Genomic DNA, 12,766 nt, shown 5'->3' on the forward strand with positions numbered 1-12,766 from the left:
AAGTAAACAAAAACAGAATGCTGGACAACAGCAAAGACTTACATCGGGTGGAGCAGACGGCGTCCACAAAGTGCACCTAGTTTGAGACCAGAGCTATAGTAATGCATGCTTGATTATGGTTTGAATTTATATCCAACAATTGCGAGAACAAATTTTTACTGTCGATATCGGCTGCTGAGTTTCACTTTTTAATGCTTTCTGCTGGTGATGTGCCTCTGGATTTTTTCAATGAAAAAAAAAGTGCCTTGGCTCAGAAAAGGTTGAAAAACACTGTACTATGGGACCCCATTTTTATGACTTGATGAGGTCCCAATAGCGCCAACACTGATGGAGTATCGGTGCGTGCTGTGGCCTGTGGGCCGGTTTTCATACTAATCAAATGTCATCCCGGGGGTCATAGATAATTCATTCACGGGCCAAATCTGGCCCGCGGGCCCTGACTTTGACACTATCTAAAACAACTGGATGATGCCAGTTGCAATACGTTCTGGTTGCCTAGAGATAATCACTGTCACCTGTGCAGGAGGTGAGCGCCTTAGAGTGTGAGATCCAGCTGCTAAAGAATCTTCATCACGAGCGCATCGTGCAGTACTACGGCTGCCTGAGGGACCACAACGAGAGGACCCTCACCATCTTCATGGAGTACATGCCGGGGGTGAGTCCTGCTCACCGGGTCTTTCTCACACAGTAACGTAATCCCCTCCGTGAGGGTTTTTCAAAATAAAATACTTTCTCTTGTCAAAGGAAGACAAATAGCGTCAATCCATTTTTTGGACGACAAGATGCTCACTCCCATCCTGCACACAAGCACCAAATGTTCCACTTTTGTGTTCCCGAGCCAACTCATAGACAATTCCAAAAAGTAGATAACGAGATGTTGTGAGGTGGTTTTAGTTTTCCCGTAAATGACCGCAAAAAGAAAACAGACTCTGGCATTTGTCAAATCTCTTTTCCAAGGTTTGTTCAGTCAGGATACAGCATTGTCCCAAATAAGGTATGTTTTTTAATCCCAGGGAAGACAAATCCATGATCTAATGGATTTGGCTTTTCTTCTATTTTAGTCAAGTAAAATAGAAGGTGAACATGCTTGGCTATAGCTATAGCTAGCAGCTACACAACAGCTAAGCACACATTAGCACACAAGCCAGGCATATGTAATAATCATTATTGCAATATCAAATAACTCTAGATGCATTTTACTTAAACATACAAAGTCTCCAAGGCAGAAGCGTGTTAGAAAGTATCCAGTAACAAATGGGTCCGCATCATTCAACTTAGACCTTAACTTCATGAATTATTTATTACCACTCCACTTCATCTTAAAAATAGCATACGTCCATTCCACTAAATATCAATAAATAGGTCAATGTTTTATGTACCCTCTCTGTTTGGCAAGTTTTACTTGATCAAATGTTTTCTAACATTCCACATTACTACTACTAATAAAAGTATATATGATTCTTGCTGATATTGTATCAGATCTATATCACCATCGGCCGATACTCGAGGCTAACTGATACCAATTCCTGGTACCTGGTAGTCGGTACCACAATTCAACAGGACCAATTTTCAGTGTTTTTGTGTGTTTATGTGGTCATGAAATTATTTAGCAATAAAAATACAAATGTATCCATTATTTAATTTTTTTTAATTATACAATGTTGAACAGTAAACTGATAATGGTGACTGTTGTCCAATTGTTATATCGTGTTTTCTTACACTTCTGAGTGTCATTTGTAAGTAGGCATCCATTTTAGTTTGTCCTAGGTGTGTTGCCGTCCTCGGGAAGTAGTCTTTGCCATTAACTTGAATGTGTGAATGTGTCTTCTACTGAGTTCTACAAAGTGTTTGTACTGTAAGTATTGCATTTATTACACACCAATTGTTTGACGTGCATCTTAGTTGTAGTTTTCACCATCCAATGTAGACGTATAGAAATTGCCATGTGAACTCGCTAATGTGTATGGCAAATTCAATGCATATTAGCATTTCGCTCGATTGAAAAGCAGCGCTTTCCTTTTGATCGCTTTCTTTTAGGCATGCATGGTTAGTTGTCATGAAAAATTGTAACATTACATAGAGGCAGTCTGCTACGAATACGCCTGTTTGCCCGCCAAGTGCTTGATCCAGTGCCGAGTCTGCAACCGGACGTGACGTCGCGTATAACAAAGGTATCAAAATATTAGATTTTACGTGAATTGGCACTTGTTAGTATCACATTTGTTACTCATTATAATGTGTTGTGACGGAGGGTGAACAGGTAGTCCCGAATCTACTTCTGGCGGTCCGGATTTACTTTTGTTGGAATCACTGATGTTCACACTGTAGACCGGGACTTGATGAGTTGTTTAACTGCACACTGAAGCGCGCGCTTCCTTCCTGTTAGGGCTCAGTCAAAGACCAGCTGAAGGCTTACGGGGCCCTGACGGAAAACGTGACCCGGAAGTACACCAGGCAGATCCTGGAGGGAGTGTCCTACCTGCACAGCAACATGATCGTGCACAGAGACATTAAAGGTGACATGGACAGTAATCAAGTTAGAATGATGATTAAACACAATTTTTCCACTCGCAGGCGCCAACATCCTGCGGGATTCGGAGGGCAACGTCAAGCTGGGAGATTTCGGGGCCAGCAAGCGGCTGCAGACCATCTGCATGTCGGGCACCGGCATCCGCTCTGTGACCGGCACCCCCTACTGGATGAGCCCGGAAGTGATCAGTGGAGAGGGCTACGGCAGAAAGGCCGACGTCTGGTGAGCTGGCTTCTTACTCACGCACGCCGCAATGTGATTGGCTGGTGATGTTGCAAGGTGGTCGTGTAAACCGAATATGGTACCCATGTCACCAGTCCTACTGGGCAAAGATTAAAGTCAAGTCCAACGGTGCTACCTTACGGTACCTGGGTTTGTGCGTGACGTTATGATCTTTTGCCAACTTACAGTACTTGACGATCACTTTCTTGCAATTTTCAATGCCACAAAGAAATTGACTTAAGAATGTTTCAAGGGAAGTTAAGTAAGGCTCTACTTTTCCAGAAATGTGCCCGTTTAATGCTAATATACATTGGCTTTGCTATTGACATGCTACTGATTAGCATTAGCCATTTTACATGGCGATTTTTAGCACCTCCAAATTTTTTAATGATAACTGCATCTAAGATGCACGTTGCAATCAAACAGCTGGTGTGTAATAAGTACAATACTTACAGTATTACCCTTTTCAGGGCGCGACTAAAGACTAGCTTCAGCAAAGCCTGAACTGATGACACACCATAAACTATACACTACTGCCATCTAGTGTCTTGGACTTTCAACTGTAATTGAGACTCAGACATTTCATATCAAAACAAGATATAACAAATGCAGAGCAGTTATAGTCAGCTCATTTTTGAATGTTGCAGAAAAAAAGATGTTATTATCAAAAACGATTATTATTTATCATTTCACAAAAAAGTACCGACAATTCGTACCGTTAAGTTCTGGTGTCAATTCCCAGGGATACTGTATCGGTTGTACATTTGATACTGTATCAAATGTGAACAGTACTCATCCCTAATAAAATAGTTTTAGCTTGATGGTAATATACATTGGATTTGCTGTTGACATGCTACTGATTAGCATTAGCCATTTTACATGGCTATTTCAGCACCTCCAAATTTGTTAAGTACAACTGTAGCTAAGATGCACTTTTACAATCGAAAAGCTGATGTTTAATAAATACACTACTTACAGTATTAGCACTTTTTAGGGCTCCAGAAAACGCACCATAAACTATAGGGGTGTGAATTTTCTGGCGCCTAATGATTCGATTCAATCCTGATTCCCAGGGTGATGAATCGATTCTCGTTTCAACATGATTCTCAATTCTAACCGGATCTTGCAATGTATTGTTTTCTTTGGTATAATACTTACAAAGAAACATTTTCAAAACAGGTTACGGTTAGAAAAGCTCCTTCTGGTGATCACCTCAAAACATATTTTTTATTTTTAAAAGTAAAAATCTTTTTTTTTTTTTATTATTTTTATTGGTTTTTAAAAATTATAAATCGAATTAGAATCGGAATAAATAGGAATCGCGATTTGGATGTGAATTGATTTCTACGTGCACCTTTGATAAATTATACACCACTGCCATCGAACGTCTTGGACTTGCAACTTAATGTCATACTTGCAAATAAGACCCAGAAATGTAAAAATAAAACAATATTTAACAACTGGACAGCAGTTATCATAATCAGCTCATTTTTATTTTCACTTTAAAAAACGTCCATCCATTGTTTTCATCATAAAAACGATTAATCTTTATTCCACACACAAAAGTGCAGAAAATTGGTACCGCTGAGTACCGGTACCGATTCCCAGGTAACTTTTTGTTTGTTTGTTTGCTTCATAAATCAAATCATATAGTTGATGTAGATGCCCATATCGGCTGTACAAATTTACTTTACAAAAGAGAAGTGTAGGATACTTATCTTGTTGCCTTATTTGTAATTGACTTTATTAAATTGATTTATATTATTATTTTGTGCAGGAGGGGATGAAAGGAGAAAAAAAGGAAGACGGGGGGAAATTGCGGGGAAAAGGGATAAGACAGAGAGAAAACAACAACAGCAAACACAACAATAACAACAACAATAGAACAACATCAGCAAATTGGATATGTACAAATATGATGGTAAAAGTGATAGCAAAGAAGCAGTTAGAGAAATAGATAATACAGAAATGACAATGAGCAGTATTACAATACAAATGGAGCAATATAAATACTAATAGGAATATCACTATTGATAATGAATAATAACACTTATTAACTCTATTATCAACAATACAATTGTTCAAATGCAACAGGACATCTATGTAATGATAACTTGAAATACAAAAGAAAGCAGATAAATAGAGGGGAAGAAAGAGAAGCCAACTATATTAACCTTGTAGATTGTTATAGTATCAATAGTTTAAGCTTTGTCAGTGTGCCATGTGTTACCCAGTTTCCCCTAAGGCAACAACCTTAATATATGTTTGATGAAACGTGATTATATGCATTAGAGTATGTATGTATATGTACTTGTATATGTACAGTATGTGTATAAGTATATTTGTACAGTGAATGTATATGTGCGGTATGTGTATATGTACACTTGTGATCAAAGGTTGATATACACTCTTAAAGAACATGATGTCATGGCAGTCTTGAGTTTCCCAATAATTTCTACAACTCCGATTTTTTTTGTGATAGAGTGATGAGAGCACATACTTGTTGATCACAAAAACATTCATGAAGTTTGATTCTTTTATGAATTGACAAAATTGCTGCAGTTCAGCTAAATGTGTTGGTTTTCTGACATGGACTTGTTTCTTCAGCATTTTCCACACGTTTAAGTAAGGACTGAGGGCCAAACAACTCAATTTTTGTTTCATCTGACATCACACGGACAAAGATAAGACCTTCTGGAGGAAAGTTCTGTGGTCAGTTGAAACAAAAATTGAACTGTTTGGCTACAATACCCAGTAAAATGTTTGGAGGAGAAAACGTGAGGCTTTAATCCCAGGAACACCAATCCTACCGTCAAGCATGGTGGTGGTAGTATTATGCTCTGGGCCTGTTTTGCTGCCAATGGAACTGGGGCTTTACAGAGAGTGAATGGTACAATGAAATAGGAGGATTACCTCCAAATTCTTCAGGACAACCTAAAATCATCAGCCCGGAGGCTGGGTCTTGGGCGCAGTTGGGTGTTTCAACAGGACAATGACCCCAAACATGTCAAAAGTGGTAAAGGAATGGCTAAGTCAGGCTAGAATGAAGGTTTTAGAATGGCCTTCCCGAAGCCCTGACTTAAACGTGTGGACAATGTATGAAGAAACAAGTCCAACTCAGAAAACCAACAAATTTAGCTGAAATGCACCAAATTTGTCAGGAGGAGTGGTCAAAAATTGAACCAGAAGCTTGCTAGAAGCTTGTGGATGGCTACCAAAAGCACCTTATTGCAGTGAAACTTGCCGAGGGACATGCAACCAAATGTTAACATTGCTGTATGTATACTTTTGACCCAGCAGATTTGGTCATATTTTCAGTCGACCCATTAAAAATCCATAAAAGAACCAAACTTTATGAATGTTTTTTTGTGACCAACTAGTATGTGCTCCAATCAGTCCATCACAAAAAAATAAGAATTGTAGAAATGATTGGAAACTCAAGACATTATGTTCTTTACAAGTGTATGTCAACTTTTGACCACGACTGTATGTTTATGTATATTAAACATTCCTAAAGTCAGCTGAAAGTTGCTGCTTTCTGCCTTCCAGGAGTCTGGGCTGCACGGTGGTGGAGATGCTGACCGAGAAGCCCCCCTGGGCAGAATACGAGGCCATGGCGGCCATCTTTAAGATCGCCACGCAGCCCACCAACCCGCTGCTGCCCTTGCACGCGTCCGACCAGGCGCGGGACTTCATCCGCCGCATCTTCGTGGAGGCCAAGCAGCGGCCGAGCGCTGAGGAGCTGCTCCGCCATCCCTTCTCCCAGACCGTGTGCTGAACTTTGACCCCCTTCTGACGTAGCGCCCTGTAGCTTCTTCCGCGCCGTGGAAGTCCCCCTTTGCTCAAATCCAAATAGCTGGTTGTTGTGAAGCTGGAATGTGCTGCTGCACCACTCGTGTCTGTGTGGACGTTATAGCATGTTAGCGCCTTTGCAAACATGCGGCGGCGCCCCTCGCTGATCAGGGTTGTGTTCCTCTCGGCTATCTCTCCGTTAAGTACGTCTGTTCACACAATGTTGGAGATAAGTAATGACTAGTTTTCCTTTAAGATGAGAACCTTACACCTTCTTGCTCAGAGTCTCGGAGTTGTTAACAGGGAGTTTGGAAAGTGTGTTTATGCGTGAAAGGGTTAAGTGCTTTTGAGTGGTTTCAATTGTGGATTGTTGGCTTGGAGAAGGTGTAATACTGAGAGTGTCCAGTAGGTTGTAGTCATAAGTCGTTGGTCCAGGGAGGAAACGCAAGTAAGCTGGCAGAGGTTGCAATGTGCGACCTCACCACGAGAGGTCGGCATTCCGGTCTGCTAAATTGCTCATCACAACAGGATTGTTTCTAACTTTTTTATTTTCAATGTTCACTCTCAGCAGGGGGCTTTTTCGCTCAACCAGGGGTGTCCAAAGTGCGGCCCTGGGGGACACATTCTAAAAATATTATTCAACAAGAAAACCAATCAATCAATCAATCAATGTTTATTTATATAGCCCTAAATCACAAATGTCTCAAAGGACTGTACAAACCATTAAGACCAGAACATCCTCGGAAGAACCCACAAAAGGGCAAGGAAAACTCACACCCAGTGGGCAGGGAGAATTCACACCCAGTGGGACGCCAGTGACAATGCTGACTATGAGAAACCTTGGAGAGGACCTCAAAAACCGCAATAAAAAAGTCTTGAAAAGTTGATATGAATAAAATTAATGATAGTATTAATAATCTGATTTGTTACCTTTAACAAAGCTGAAATTAGTATTAACATTTGATATAGGGATGTAACGATATGAAACAAAAGTATTTTTACACAAATTGAAATCTTGAAACCAAGCTTTATTGAAATGAAAAAAATAGACGTGCAATAAATATCTTAAAATGTATCAAGAAAGCATAGTTTGTAGGTTCAATGTGCACAATCAAAAATCTTAGTTTCTCAGTAATGTTTAGATGTGGTATGTTGTTTCTTTATGGGGAACGCCGTTAATGTGTCTCGTGTTCATATTAGCACTTAGGCTAGCTTGCGTTTAGCGGGGCGAGTTATCAGCTAGCGATTAGTGTGTTAGTTTGTGATTAGAGACGCTAGCTGCTTGCTCGCAATCAACACGCTTGCTGCTAGTTAGCAAAGAACGTTAGGTGTGCGCAATAGAAATCCAATTCACATCTGAATCGCAGTTTTTAGTCATCCCAATTCGAAATCGATTCATTATTTTCAAAAATCTATTACAAATATATATATATGTATATGTATGTATGTATGTATGTATATATATATATATATATATGTATATATATATTTATCAATTTATACATTTATTTTAGTGTGCGGTCCTTTGTGGAGAACATTTTGGACACCCCTGCTTTAAGCTCACTTATGTTTTGTTTTTTTAATATGACAGCAAAAAAAGCTTTTTATTCGTGGTCAAAAACCACATCCAAGCCCTGAGATCAAACGTTTCACTCGGAAGGTTTCACTATCAATTTATAATCAGATGCACTTTTAAAATTACACTTTTTCTCTACTTCAAATGTGAAAAGTATTTTATTTATGCCCCCTGTGCCAGTTAAAAATGTGTATGTGTGAATATATATTTTTTATACACTTATTTTTTGTATGTGGACAACAAACTCTGGCTGGCCGGGGCAAACACATGTTTGAATAATTTCTACTTTTAGACGACGGTTTCATTCATGGTTGACAAATGTGTGTTGTTAGCTGGAGGAAACTGGCGAAAAAACATGTTTTTTTATTGTGTTTTTACTTCTCTACTTTTCAGATATGATTATAAAGAGCATGCAGGAGTTTTGCCGTTTGACGACTTTGTTCAACCCCCCCGCGGGTTCATGCCCCTCTGCGGCTGCAACATTAGGTACACAATACTATATTACTATTGTGCCTTTGCAATGACGATAATGTTTAGTTCAAAGTAGGTCTGGGCGATTAGGCTTTTAAACTATATAACGATATCAGTGTTTATACTGGTCGATATCAATAATTGTCTATTTTTTACGATGAAAATAAGGACCAGGAGAAAAATATTTTAAATGTACACATTTGTATTTCAGATTTATTTATTGCAAAAAAAAGGAATATGTAAGAAATGTTTAATAAAATTTAACAAAATAGTGGAAAGTGTAAACACAGAGAAACCTAAAGAGAACTATTTTCTGCAGGTTTAGTGCCAGGAAGTTACAGCTATGCTCTAAAGGGTGAGCGCGGATAAGGTCTTAGTGGGGACGAGCGCAGACCACATTGGTCTGACTACGGTCCTTTTGAAATAATACAAAAACTGCCATACCGTCGAGGTGATTTTTTCTCTTTTATCCACAATTTATTAATTTTTTACTTTTTCTTCAAAGAATCAACCAGATAGTCTTCCTGGGGTCAACAGACTTAATACAATTACAAGTAAAAGCATATCATTATAACTACACAATACAGGAAAAAAAAAGCATCAATAAGAAAACAAGCAAACAATTTACAGTCACAGAATAATAATTACCATATAAATATAACTACACAATACAAAACCAAACAAAATTGTCAACAAGCAAACTAATTTAAAGACTCAGATAAAATATTACTTTCCTTTTAAAAACCTGTTTACTAGGGATGTTGATACGGTTACCTGATTGGTTATTAGTGATCACTTCCTGTTGCTCAGTTACCAGAGAGCGAGTGCCTTTGTTCATGCAACCAACCTTGCTTTGCTGAAAAACATTTTTTTTGCTAATATCAATAACATGTTAATCGCGATATTGATGTCGTTTTATCGCCCAGCCCTGGTTCAGAGGATGAATTGAAAAATTTGGTGTACAACTACACTGCATTATAAAGTTTTTGCTGACATGATTCGATCCAGGTGTACCTAATGTTGTGGTGGGTGAGGCTCCACCCTTAAAATAAAAGCCCGGGTGGGAACAAAGGAAGCCAAGCTATTTTTAAAATGAATTATGTTTATTTACGTTGAAGTGTATCAACAAAAACGACTTGCAGTGCAAGGTCCAATGTATTTTACAGGAAGTTTCATGACAGGGTCACATGTACACAAGCAGTGCCTCAATAAATACTTGTTGAAAATACTGTCGGCTTATTTCATATATCTAACTCAGATAATATTTGGGATATAAATTTACTTTTGTCACATTTTTAGAAGCCTTTCAACGCCGATCACAAGAGTCGATTCCCGCTGGCTGATACTTTGATTTCTTTTTTGGTCCCCGGCTGTCAGCCAACTGTTTATAGCCATACACAGTGAGGAGTACTTGATAATCCTTCACTGAGACAAATAAGTAAAATTTCTTAGAAGTATCATTATCGCGGGAAGACGAGGCCAAACATGTTACACATTGAGCCGATAAGAAGGCCTGCTAATAATTTAACACAATAATTTTGTGCTTTTTAACAAAATTTAGGAAATGTGGATGAAAGTGTGTTACTGCAGAAAGTTAGCATATTTTGATAGGAAATAACAAGTAGATGAATAAATGGGTTATACTTGTATAGCGCTTTTCTACCTTTAGGGTACTCAAAGCGCTTTGACACTATTTCCACATTCACCCATTCACACACCGATGGCGGGAGCTGCCATGCAAGGCGTAAACCACGACCCATCAGGAGCAAGGGTGAAGTGTCTTGCTCAAGGACACAACTGGGGTGATTTGTTTGGTAGAAGCTGGGGATCGAACCAGGAACCCTCAGATTGCTGGTACGGCCACTCTCCCAACCGTGCCACGCCATCCCCATAATAAGTAATAAGCAGTAATAAGCGTCTAAAAAGGTGGTCATCAACGTTTTCCAAGCCAAGGACCCCAAACTGACGGAGCAGGGCCCACGTATAATGTATTATATGATGATAACAAGCGTGTGCGTCACCGTTCTGCATGTGTTGGTCATGTGACCTCAGCGTGGAATGTTGTTTTTATTTGGCTTGACAGGAATTCCTGCTGACACGCAGACTGGACCGTCAGCTGGTCCTCTTTCACGCTCGCTTTGGACCCAAAGGTGCTGAGTCATGGCGCCGCTCTGCTGCTATGGGTTACAATTTTTTTCCTTTAATGCCCTCGTCTTCCTCAACTCATTTCATATTGCCTAACATCCATCCATTAATTTTTCTATTGCTTGTCCCTTTTGGGGTCGCAGGGGATGCTGGTTTATCCATGAGTGATATCGGCCGATACCAATATCGATCACGTGTTAACTTTAAATGTTTCTATTTATTCATGGCGAGTGCTATTGACCATGTGACACTACTTCCTTATTCTTTTTGTATTACATACAATTATTTGAGCCAAACACAGTAAATAAAACACAAAAAATATCTATTCTTTTAAAACCTGTTCTGTCAGAGTTAGTTGGTGACGAACCCCAAGATGCAGAGAAGGAGGGAGGCATTTTGCAGGAAAACATGAATTAAATTAAAACACTAAGACAAAAACAAACAAAGGGTACAAACAAAAAGCGCGCACGTAGGTGGATAACAAACAAAAAGAGCTAGCATGGGAACTACAAAATAAACGGAGATTAGCATGGAAGCTAGTAAAAACAAAAAGGCCTAGTGTAGAAGCTAGCAGGTTTCGAGCAGGAAACAGAAGTCGTACATGAAATATGAAAACAAACTTGGAAGCAGGGATCAAAAGGCAGTAAGCTAAAAACCGCAATCAAATAAAGCTTACCGCAACGCTGCATTGACAAAACACGACACGACACGTAGCAACGACAAGAGCGACATCGACATGACAATAATCCAGCAACTGACTGTAGGACAAAAACAGGCTCAAATAGAAGCGGGCTGATTGACACCAGGTGTGGCCAGGTGCCAATCAGCCGCAGCTGAGGGAAAACAGCGCACAATGAAAAAAACAGGAAACAGACAAAATAAGAGAGCTGACAGGAACTAAAAACAGCAAAAATACTAAACACACACAGAGGAAAAAACTAAAACACAAACAGTCAGTGACAAGCCTGACATATTCGCTCTTAAAGTCCTCCTGTGTCCAAGGAATTTCCCCCTACATTTTTAAACATGGGCAAAAATTTGGAAGAAAATAAAAACATCTACCTGATCACTCTAGTATCGATCATGCACTGCTATTACCTTTGGTCTGATACTTGATATTGATCTTTAAGATACTCAAAAAAGCAGGTTATTTGCAGTAATAAAGGTGATTTGTATGAACTGTGTACAGAGATACACAACTAGCTGCTATCTAGTACAGTGGTTCTCCAACTTCTTTCAATGATGTACCCCCTTGTGAAATTTTTTAAATTCAAGTACCCCCATCAACTTAATAATTATGATGTTTTTTTTGTTTTTTTTTACACTGAATTACTGTAACTTTATAAACCGTACCATTTATACCTTAAAGCTTTGGCAACTGAGCTGCCAGTTGTTGTTTTTTTCCGCGCAATGTAAAAAAATCACTTTTTATTTAAAACAAAAACAAAAAACAAACCTGGCAGACCTGTTGCCTGAATTTTACCGTTCAGTTTACGGTAGTTTTTAAACAAAATTGCTGTAATAGTGAAAACGTTGCCACTTTTTTTTTTTTTACAGTAAAATCTGGCAACTTAGCTGCCATTTTTTTTTACAGTGCGCACTGTAAAAAATAAATCTGTAGATTTTATTGGAAAAAAATTACAGCTCAAAATTTCAATAACATTTTTTTTTTTAAATGTAAAATTAACTATTTTTTTCACCAAAATACTGTACACTCAAAAATTTAGTTCAGCAAATTTAATTTTTACAGTAAATGAGTTGGAAGTTTTTTACCATGAAAAAACCACATAGATTTTATGATAAAAAAAATTGCCATTTCCGTCTGTTTTGAACTGATGGGCGGATCATCACCATATTGTTGCTTTGTTCCATTTTTGTATCACTCTCCGTCGTTTGACTCCTTAGTTCCTTTTTTTTAGTCTGTTTCTCTGGTTACATATTATTTCCACCTGCTACTCTCGGTTCTCGCACACCTGTTTCTTCTAATCACCTCCCTTATTTAAGCTCGCTCCTTTTGTTAGTTCGGCCTG

The 12,766-nt window shown here is 38.8% G+C and overlaps 1 protein-coding gene across 1 annotated transcript in view; it reads left to right on the forward strand.

The window, feature by feature from the left end:
- The window catches only part of map3k3 (mitogen-activated protein kinase kinase kinase 3), a 53,621-nt gene extending 43,802 nt beyond the window's left edge, over positions 1–9,819 (forward strand). Inside the window, exons 14-17 of the mRNA XM_061905527.1 lie at positions 524–655; positions 2,387–2,516; positions 2,575–2,752; positions 6,302–9,819. Of these exons, the coding sequence (XP_061761511.1) occupies positions 524–655; positions 2,387–2,516; positions 2,575–2,752; positions 6,302–6,530 (669 nt within the window). The 3' untranslated portion in view covers positions 6,531–9,819. The remainder of the gene's footprint in view (positions 1–523; positions 656–2,386; positions 2,517–2,574; positions 2,753–6,301) is intronic.
- The last annotated feature ends 2,947 nt before the right edge of the window (positions 9,820–12,766 follow it).

This window comes from Nerophis ophidion, linkage group LG07 (genome assembly GCF_033978795.1).
Source record: "Nerophis ophidion isolate RoL-2023_Sa linkage group LG07, RoL_Noph_v1.0, whole genome shotgun sequence".
NCBI lineage: Eukaryota > Metazoa > Chordata > Actinopteri > Syngnathiformes > Syngnathidae > Nerophis > Nerophis ophidion.